This window comes from Vespula pensylvanica, chromosome 1 (genome assembly GCF_014466175.1).
Source record: "Vespula pensylvanica isolate Volc-1 chromosome 1, ASM1446617v1, whole genome shotgun sequence".
Classification (NCBI taxonomy): Eukaryota; Metazoa; Arthropoda; class Insecta; order Hymenoptera; family Vespidae; genus Vespula; species Vespula pensylvanica.
The window spans coordinates 1449671-1460813 of record NC_057685.1 but is presented as its reverse complement, the minus strand read 5'-3'; the positions used below and the strand labels follow the sequence as shown (position 1 = coordinate 1460813).

At 33.7% G+C, this 11143-nt stretch overlaps 1 protein-coding gene across 1 annotated transcript in view; it reads left to right on the top strand.

Annotated features, from left to right (window-relative positions):
- Window positions 1-11143, top strand: part of LOC122630541 — a 164459-nt gene that overhangs the window by 94719 nt on the left and 58597 nt on the right. Inside the window, exon 4 of the mRNA XM_043815137.1 lies at window positions 2463-2594. Coding sequence (XP_043671072.1) covers window positions 2463-2594 — 132 coding nt within the window. The remainder of the gene's footprint in view (window positions 1-2462; window positions 2595-11143) is intronic.

The following is an 11143-nucleotide window of genomic DNA, read 5'->3' as shown; positions in this document are numbered from 1 at the left end:
AAATTATCAGAAAAATTTGTCAAGTATCAATTTCGTTAAGTTTTGTTATTTCATTGTCATAAATATATTTTTGTTATTTATCGAAAAGGAAAAGGAATACTTATCGTCGAAAGAAATTTTTCTTTGTAAAATTATCAAAAGGACTTTTCAAGTATCAAACAATTTCGTTAAGTTTTGTTACTTGATTGCCATTTAGGGTAACAAGCATAAAATGTTATTGTCTTGTTCATAGCTTTATGATGATAGTAGACGTAGACGTAGACGTAGACTTGTGGGACTATTCTGAAGCTTTTCATAGTGGAAACTCCTTTAGACTTCGATGCTGATATCCTGGCAATGGCCACCTTCATTTACCTTCTCGAGGACGAAACTATGCCAAGTATTACGGTTTGTCTTTGCTTTATGGTTCGTCCGGTTGAACGTCGTCCCACTTCATGAAATACGGCTTGGCTTCTGAGTAGAAACAGCAGGATGTTGGCTGGGTTCTGGCTATGAGAGAAATCGATATTTCATTGGTTTAGGGTCGATAGCTTCATCGTGAATTTCGCGAACTGATAATACCAGCTAAAAATTTGCAAAATATTCGAAAGAACTAGTTATTATTTCCAAATACGCAGATTTATATTATACTTATTTCATGATCGCAAAAAACGAAATATGGAATGTTTGAAATTGATATGAAAAAAAAAAAAAAAAAAAAAAAAAAATTGACCGTAGCAAGTATAATTGTTGCGCTTGTTCGCCGTGTGTTTTTACGCGTATTCGAGAGCGAAAAGATGAAAGTAAAAAAAAAAAAAAAAAAAAAAAAAAAGAGAAAAATCTCGCCGATCGCTCAAAAACGTGTAATATAAGTTTTTTAATATCCCATACGGATTGAAAAGAAGTTGAACGATTCGATATTTATATGGACTTTTGAATATCATTATGATCGATTGTGAATCAATTTTTTAATTTTTTCTTTCCCCCAATGAATTCCTTCATTTTCTTTTTTTTTTTCGTACATAGTTGTATGTCATTTGTTAAATACAAAAGCATGATTTTCGTTAGACTTTTTGACGTTAACAAACGTTTTTCTTTTCTTTTCTTTTCTTTTCTTTTCTTTTCTTTTCTATTCATTTCTTTTCTTTTCTTCTTTCTTCTTCTCGTTTCTTTTTTTTCACGGTTTTATACGCGATCTTCGGGACGACAATAAAAATCACGAAGAGGACGGTTCTTATCTCTTTTTTTACGGCTTCTGCAATCCCACAATTCCTTCTTTTGTCCTCCATCATTCCTTCCTCCATGTTTGCTTTAGTAAAGGGAATACCACCGCATCATCGGTACGCGAGAGTCGAGAAATACGAGACGACGCATTGCTTTCCCGTGTAAGGGAAGCTGCGATTTATTAAAAAACTATTTGACTAAAAGAAAAGTCACGACACGTGATCTCGGAACGATTGTTAAGGTGAAAGAAGAAGGATGAAGGAGGTTAGGGATGTACGATAGGGGGAAGGTACCACGTTCTTACGTCGACTTCTCTTCAGAATTTCATTTAATTAAATCGTTTGCCGGTTCAATTAATGCACTTCGACGACCTTTTTCTCTTGTAAAAAAAAAAAAAAAAAAAAATATTAAATTAATCTTTTGTACTTTTTATACTTCACCCTCCCTCCCGGTCCCTGTAAATTTCAATTTTCCCTTAATAAGATAAAATAAAGTGAAATAAAATGGAATAAGATAAAATAAGATGAAAGGAGAATTGACAAAAAAAAAAGAAAAGAAAAGAAGAAGAAGAAAAAGAAAACGAGAATGGAAAGAAAAAAAAAGGAAAGAGTAAAGTTAAAAGGAGGTTATCGAATTTTCTGTCTCTCTTTCTATACTTTAAGAAGGGACAGAATTTCTTTGAAGATTCAAGACTTGACTTGACTAAGAAGAAAGATTTTTGCACTGAAGAACGAGTTACGTTCATCCCGTTGTATGTAATAACGAAAAACGTCATCGGATGCGCTGATGCGGAAAAGAAGCGTGTTGTATCGCACGAGCTCGACATCGCCGTTTGGTTTTTATCTTTATTTCATATCTTTTAACAAAACCCTACGAATCGTTTCGAGCATTGTGGTGCATCGTTTTTAAGAGTTACTTGCTTCTTTATTTGCGAATGAATTTCAAATCGATTGATTGTGACTGATGTTCGTAGAGACAAGATTATATCGAGATAAAGAGATGAATAAATAAATAAAGAGAGATTCGTTTATGCTTTCAATTAATAAAGATAAAAGAGAGAAAAGAATTAATCAAAATCGAGCTTCCTTTCTTTGGTTTCTTTATGTTCGTTCGTTCGAAGGGGTATATAATAAAAGAGAGATCTAGAGATAAGTTCGATGAAAATTTAATCCGACGTTTAGGGACTCCTAAAAGCAAAAACATAATATTCTATATCATCTAAAAAGAATCTTTAAGGAAGATGGTACTTATATTTTCAGAGGCCCATAGGGCGTTGGAGCTCCTCGAGGATTATCACGCAAAGCTGACGAGGCCTCAGGATAAGGCGTTGCGATTGGCCATCGAACGAGTCATCCGAATCTTCAAAAGCAGACTCTTCCAGGCTCTCTTAGGTAAGATTCGTATTCAGGCTTTCGTTTAGAGAGATAGATATTCGATTAGTACGTTTTATAATTTTCGATATCGATTTTATAATATTACGATATATTTGCAAATTTTTATTCGTAGAGAAATTAAGAAAGAAAAAAAAAAAAAAAAAATTTGTCAGTATCAAGTCTTTGCAAATCGAATGTCGCTCCTTTGCAAAATCATTTTTTGTTAATGCTTCTTCTTCTCGGATTATCGTTTTTCGATTCTCTCGAATATAAAAATTTCAAATGACAGTTCGTCAGAATTATTTCGAACGGCGTAGAATCGAACGACGCTGCGATAAATTCTACGCGAGTTTATATTTTTTCTTGTTTCAATCTCGATTCACACATTTCCTGGAAATTACTCTTTCTCGGGAATTGTAATAATTCCAAGCAAAATATAAAAACATCGATATAACCGAGTTTCTGTCCGGAGACTCGCTTCGGTTTAATCTAAAAAACAAAAACACAAAAATTGAATCGCTTCGATTCAACTTTCCTGCAGAAGAGAAATACGTAACGATGAGTTTACAATTATGTATTCCATATCCAACGAATCGTTAATTGCTATCGAAGCAAGTATTTACAAGTTATTACACGAGTCTTACCATTGCATAATAGACACGATGAAATTATAAATTTTTTTATTGAATTATTAATAAACAAAACATAAATTTCCTTCGAAAACGAACGAACGATGTTTGATTTGAAAAACTCGAATTTGTAATCACTTTGAAGTGTTATCTTCGTCGTTTTGGATTTCGAGTTTCATCGAAAACAAAAGGTCGAAACGAATCGATATTTTTTTTTTTTTTTTTTCTTTTTTTTACTTAATACAGAAATAAAATAACAAAGAGAAAAAAAGAGAAAGGGAGAGAGAGAAACGTCTTCTTCGACGTTTCGTTCCATAGAAAGTAGACTATACGTTTTACATGGGTGCGAAGCGAGAGTTCGCGATGGTGTTGGTACACGCAACATCTTAATACCTGTTTCCAAACTGCAAACATAAAGGCGGATATTAAAAAATCTCGAGTTCTCTTTAGCTCTGCTTTCCCTACCATCATGGTAGCCCTTTGTCCGATTCTAAGTGTACAGGTAGCCTTCTGAAAAGCACTAGTAGTCACGACTACGTCACGACTCATTTACATTCACGGTTTCCCTCTCGTTAGTTCTTCCTATCTTCGCTCGGCAATTCTCTTGGTAAATTTACTCTCGTCCCTTTCTTTCTTTTTTTTTTTCTTTTTCCCTTTATTTCCTCTCTTTTTTCTTCTTACCTTCTTTTCTTTTTTCTTTATATCCGTACCGAAGTCGCTGCTTTTGTGTAAGAACAAATTCTTCGACGTTCTTCCAACAAATTTTTAACGCATCTTCTCGTACTTTCTCATCGATTCTCGTCGGAACGACAAAACGACAAAGATTTATTGTAAAAATCGTATTTATAAAAAAAAAAAAAAAAAAAAAACAGATTGATTATTATTTTTTATCGAAAAAAGCAAAACGGGAAAACAAATTATAATTGAAACGTTTCAACGATAGCGATAACGCTCCTGTATATATATATATATATATATATATATATCTTTTTTTTTTACTTATTTATTTATTACATTGCAAAATAGATTCAATCGTTAATATCGTATCGATCGTAATAAAATCACTTCCTTCGTAGATTTATTTCTGAGAAATATCGATAATACTAGGTATCGATATACTAGGCGCGAGTTTTATCTTCGAAATATGTCCGTAGGTCATATCTCAATTATTGGATTTGATCCCGTTGGAAATGGTGACCTACCGACGAAGAGAGAGATTTCTCTCTAACATCAAAAATCCTAGAAAGCCCTAGTGATTTTCCAAAGATTTTCTGAGATATATAACCAGGCAGGTATTCCTTTACTCTGTAATCTTATCTTATTTATCGGAATTGGCACGGTGCCTCACTCTGAGTATCTACCGTCTTTGTTACTACGAATAAAGCGGCAATGTCCGTTGAAATCCGTTGCTTTGGTGAGTATCCTCGAATTTCTTTCTTTCTTTCTTTCTTTCTTTCTTTCTTTCAATCTATCCTTTGCCTCTTATCCCAAGATATAAGACGAAAAAGATCTTCTTTTGCGGTAATGCTCTCTCGGTCGGTACGTAAGTAGGTACTTACTTACGTAGCTGGTTGTAATTAAAATATCATTTCAAAGGTCTTATTTTTCTTTTTTTTTTTTCTCCCTATTTTTTTTTGTACGAGAAAGAGAGAGAGAGAGAGAGAATACAATTAAAAAACGACACAATTATAACCCCGTCATTTTTAATGAACAATAAGAAAGCACGAATAGGAGGACGAGGGTGGGGGATGATAGGAGCGAAAGCAAACGCGACGTATTCGAGAAAATGAAACATCCTTCGTAAATTCTCTTTTAGTAGAAAATGAAAAAATGAAAACCGAAGAATTAAAAAAAAAAAAAGGTAAAGAAAAGGAAAGATACAAGGGGAGGGAAAAATGTAGAAGAATAATTTTAAAAGGAAAATTGAAAGAAACGGTGAATGAGAGCGAGAAAAGAATTGATTCGTCTCTCTCTCTCTCTCTCTCTCTCTTTATCTATCTATCTATCTATCTATCTATCTATCTCAAAATTCGAGTTTACCGAGTCAGGCTGGATTTGCATTTCAATTTCGATAGAACGAGAACAACGATCAAACAGCAAATATATTCGCACGTTTTTCGAAATCTCATCTTTCTCTCTCTCTCTCTCTCTCTCTCTCTCTCTCTCTCTCTCTCTCTCTCTCTTTTCTCTCTTTTTTTCTCTAACAACAGTAGTTAAATAAGTATAGAGGTATATAGTATATAGATATAGTTTGTTAACCGAGAGGGAAATGGGAGGGATGGTGAGGGTAAATTTCAACCTATTTTTCGCTTTCCCAGATTTTCTTTCGGCAAACTTTTATACGAACAGTTAAGGTATACAACTTTGACGAGATGAGTTTGAGAGGCGTAGGGGGAGTTTTAAAAATTAAAAAGACTTTTATCGGCTGAAGTCGAACGACGAGAGTCGACGAGATAGATAGTTAGATAAATAGATAGATGGTCCTCGATAGACGATAGAAGACGAAAAGGTAAATCCGAGTAAAAGAAAACAAAAGAAAAAAACAGAACAAAAGAAAATTTTTTAAAAGAAAAGAAAAGAGAAAGAGAAAGAAAAAGAAGCAAAGTAAAATAAGGTAAATAAGAGAAAAGGAAAAAGAAAAACAAATTGAAAAACGAAGAAAGAAAGAAAGAAAGAAAAAAGGAAAAAAAAAATTAGAAGGAAAGGGGAGAAAGCTTTTTAGATCGCCATCTCGTAAATGGCTGAATCGTTTCGCAAAGGGCGTGTAAACGGCGAGAATCACTTTAGATCGCAACGCCGTTGTTTCGGGCAACGATCATCGTCGATGCGTTGCTTCCGTATCGGACATTAGTCGGGTGCAAGTGGAAGCCGTTGTCCGGCAAACTGCATTGAGGTAGAGAAGCTTTGAGCCGTAGAGGCTAGAAAGAGAGAGGGAGAGAGAGAGAGAGAGAGAGAGAGGGATAGAGAGGGTTAGAGAGACTATAGTAGAGTTTCACAGGCGTGTGCCATAGACCGATAACCAACCGGTACTCGACGTTTACATACATATATAGTACGTACATACCTATTTGCCTATCCACCGGACTAGTCCTATCCAATTCGTAAACAATACCTGTACGATTAGGAGCTTCTGGTTTCTGGACCAATCGTCCTCTTTAACCATAAATCATTCTCGCGATATCTAATTTTAGCTTTGGTGTTCTAAATAAAAAAAGAAGAAGAAAAAGAAAGGAGAGAGAGAAAGAGAGAGAGAGAGAGAAAGATAACAAAATTGGAATTTTGACTTATCGACGTTTCACTGGAAATAATTTCTATGAAAAATGTTTCGTGTTATAAAAGTGATTGAACGTTACGATATGTATATATATATGTGTATATATATATATATATATATATATATATATATATCGTTTGTTTTCCATTATTTCATTTAACGTGGTAGATATCGTACGTATATATGTATGTGTATCTATATATTCATGTAGCATGTAATAGTTGACGCGTGCATTCAACAACGAAGTAGATATACGATTTGAATTTTATCGTCGATGAAAACGAAAAAAATTCCAATTATCTCTTCCATGTTTTTCTTTCCTTTTTTTTTTCTATTTTTAACTCTCTTCTTTTATCTTTGTTACTTTCTTTATATATATATATATATATATATATATTTTTTGCTTTATTTCATTTTATTTGATTCTATTTTATCTTATTTCATTTTATTCTTTATTACTAACAGCTCTGTACTCTGAGAATAATAATAATAATAATACTAATAATAATAATAATAATAATAATAATAATAATAATAATAATAATAACAACAATAATAATAATAATAAAAAAGAAAAGTGAAAGAATTATAATAAGAAAAAAATAAAAGATAAGAGAAAGAGGAAAAAAACAAAAGGAGAAAGAGACAGAGAAAAAGAAAGAAGGGGAAAAAACGAGAAGGAAAGAAAGAAATCATGAATTACGGATACGTAGAGTATAGCCGGGTAGAGTTTTTCTTTTTCGTTGCTTCATGAATAGAGATAGCTTTAATGCATCCCACGTAACTCGTATTTCCTTCCGGTAAAACAGCCTAACGTTTCTACCGCTATTTCTCTATACTTTTTTTTATATATCCTAGTTCTCTCTTTCACTTTTAATTTCTGTTGTTTTTTCTCTCTTTTCTTTTTTTCTTTTCTTTTCTTTTCTTTTTTCTTTTTTGTAGTTTTTTCTTTTCTCTCTTATGGTTCCTCTTCCTTTCCTTTTTATCCTACTTGCATTTTATCCTTGAAAAATTTTTATCATTGAATGTTACATTATTATTCGACTATTATTATTATTATTATTATTATTATTATTATTATTATTATTATTATTACTATTACTATTACTATTGTTATCATTATTATTATTATTACTATTATTACTATTATTACCATTATTTCGAGAGGAAAGGAAAAAAGAATTCTTACGCGTACATATATACCATAAATTATATCGAATGATGTTACTAATTTGAGAGTCACGTTTTATACATATGCGGTATGCAACTTTTACATCGTGAGGAATTTTTCACGTTTAAGAAAAAGTTCATCGTTGTGAAAAAGGGAAAACAGAGGAATTTTAGTGATGGTGGTTGGTTTGTGGTAAAGCGCGTTTTACAAAAGTCATAGTGAAACAGGTAGCTGCGTCGAAATATTTTCTAAAAGCTATCTCTCTCTCTCTCTCTCTCTCTCTCTCTCTCTCTCTCTTGGAAAGAGAGAGGTATATATATATATATATATATATATATATATATATATAGAGAGAGAGAGAGAGAGATAACTGAAATTTGTCAGACCAGCCGTGTTTCGTGGCATTACGTCCGGTGCATACGTCGCCATTGCCACATAAAATACTGCACTCGGCGTGTACTAGCAACAGCATCAACAACGCAACAACGATGGCAACATAACACCGAACTAGAGAACGTGGGCTCGTGCCCACGGAAGAGTGGGTTTAGTATGCACCTGGCCGTACGTAATTCATAAAGTGTTGGTATAAGCGAACGAAGCATCGTCCAACAGGTAAAACGGCTCTCATTACGAACTGGTGAACCATAGAGAAATTACTCCAAATTCAAACGGGAATGGAGTACTCGGGAGCGATTATCGTACGGTTGAATGATAATCATCCAAACAGACTTTTCCAATGATTACCATGGGAACTTTATCTAATCCTTCTAAACCTCTACTATCGAAAACAATAGCTTTGAAACATTGAGTATTATTTCAAACATCGATTTTATATATTTTAGATTCGAGAGGGGAAAAGAGAGAGAGAGAGAGAGATAGAGATGAATAGAATACGCGAATGGGAGAATAAATATTGTTAAATTCGACTATTATTATTGTTGTTGTTGTTGTTATTATTATTATTATTATTATTATTATCTCTTAATTCTCAACTTCATAAAAAATTGGCCGCATTTGATACGATACAAAAATTGGCCACGGACAATGATAATAATAATTGTTATTATTGTCGTATTTTCTTTTTTCTTTTTTTTTTTTTTTTTTTGCAAAAAATCCTATAAAAATTGATCAAACATTTTACAAGAGATATATACAAAGATTTTCACGGGAACATTTTTCAACGTTTAGTTACACGTTTAATGATCTAGTCTTTAAAATGCTTCCTCCTCAATTCTATATCCTATAAATATATAATAAACTAATCTCGAAATATTCATTCCCGAGTTATACCTTCCATTCTTTGATTAATAATACATATTCCATCTCGTTTGATATTTCTCTAATTCTTCACGTAACACAAAGAGAGAGAGAGAGAAAGAGACAGAGGTAGTTAGATAGAGAGATAGAAATAGATAGATTTTATTTTTCATCGGATTAGATCAGATTTAAATGATAAGTAAGATATTATCGACACCAGAAAGATTTTTCGTCTCTTTATCGTTGTCCCTTCGCATCATCATTTATTATCTACCTTATCAAAGTAAATTAATTGAATCGACACCGAGGGATATCGTCGACCGTAAACCTCAAAGTGCTCTTCCCCAGATTAAAAGATTCCTTCCTTGGGGACTTGTCGTCGTTCCCCGAAATAGAAATTTGTTAAGATTCGATTCAACGAAAGATGACGAGGATATCTGTTTGATCGCATTTTCGATTTAGAATCACGCTTGACTTTTTACAACGATCCTCTGTCCACTAATTTCTATTATTTTTTGCAAAATGTGTATCATCTTTTTTCGATAAAATACGTAGATCATGTTTCTGATCTTAATCGTTAAATGGAAAAAAAGATGAAAAGAAATATATATATATATATATATATTTCTTTTAATAAAAGTATATATAAGAGAGAGAGAGAGAGAGAGAAAGTGAAATATGTAAACTATGAATACGTAAATTATATTTGTAATTTTAATCGTTACTTTCATGGATAGAAAGACGAAAAGAAAATAGAGAGATAAATAAAGAGAAAGAGAGAGAGAGAGAGAGAGAGAGAGAGATATAGATGAGAAGAGAAAAGCAGATTGGCGAAGGACTCTCCCTCTCTCTCTTTCTCTTCTTCTCATTCAAGGCTACTTGACCCATCCTTCTTGTAGACCGAACTACTTGCGAATTTAAACTTGCCTGAAGCAGCAGATGCTCTCTCGAACTCACTTTCAGCTTTGCTGATCAAAGCTAAGGTGCTTTTCGTGTGCTCTAAGCTCGTGCGTCTGTGTGTATGCATGTATGTGCGTGTGTACGGCCATGATGCGGTTTTCCGAAATATCGAATATTAAGTGAATAACCATCAATCGGGTATGCACGAGAGACAAAAAATAAGAGAAACAGAGAGAGAGAGAGAGAGAGAGAGAGAGAGAGAGAGAGAGAGAGAGAGAAAGAAGATTAAGGAATTACATTAAATAAGGTACAAGAAAATGGGCTTTTTCTCTTACGAACAAATTAAATTTCTAATGGGCTTTAATTAAGATTATCGATGAAGTCGATAGATAAACAAACAAAACATTTCTACATTTACATAGATACATCGAAAATTAGTATATTGAAAATCTCGATAAAAAATTCTCATAGGATTGACATATCGGAAGAAAAAAATTTTCATTTCATTTTTCTTTTCTTTTTTTTGTTTGGTTTTTTCCATCTTCTTTCTTTTCATTTTTTTATCTTCTTTCTTATCTCGCAGACTCTCGCTTCTCTCTCTCTCTCTCTCTCTCTCTCTCTCTCTCTCTCTCTCTCTCTCTTAAGGCTGTTTCCAAGCGGCTGTAATCATTACACGATCCTCACGGTCGTGGCTGCGTCCGTAGCACCGTAGAAACGAAGTCTTCGCGTAATTTAATCGCCGCAAGCGCACAAACGGCACTTAATCGCATTTCGTGGCTTGTCTTCTCGTCGTCCAAGAGCGAGAGAGAGAGAGAGAGAGATAAAGAGAGAGATAGAGAGAGATAGAGAGAGAGAGAGAGAGAGAGAGAGAGAGAGAGAGAGAGAGAGAGAGAGAGAGAGAGAGAGAGGAAGAATTCCGGATGAACACGGTTTCCTCGGTCGCTTCTCTCGAAGCTTCCACAAATATTTCTTCTTCCGCTCTTTAATCTAGCCGCTACTACCACCACCGACCATTTGCACTCGCTGCAAATGAAAAACCTGCGGTTTTTCTGCTTCGATCTTTTGCTTTTTCCCCATTTTTTTTGTAACAATCTCTCTCTCTCTCTCTCTCTCTCTCTCTTTCTCTTTCTCTATCCGTCCGTCCATCTGTTCCTCGTTACGGCGAATGACAAAAATCTTTGGCGTTTGTTGTCAAAATAATCTGGACAAACCTCTTAAAACGGCTTTGTTCCGTACCACTAATGGAGAGCGGCTTCCGAAGACCATGCGAAGGAAAAAAAGAAGAAAAAAAAGAAAAAAAAACCGTATATATATATATATATATATATATATATAT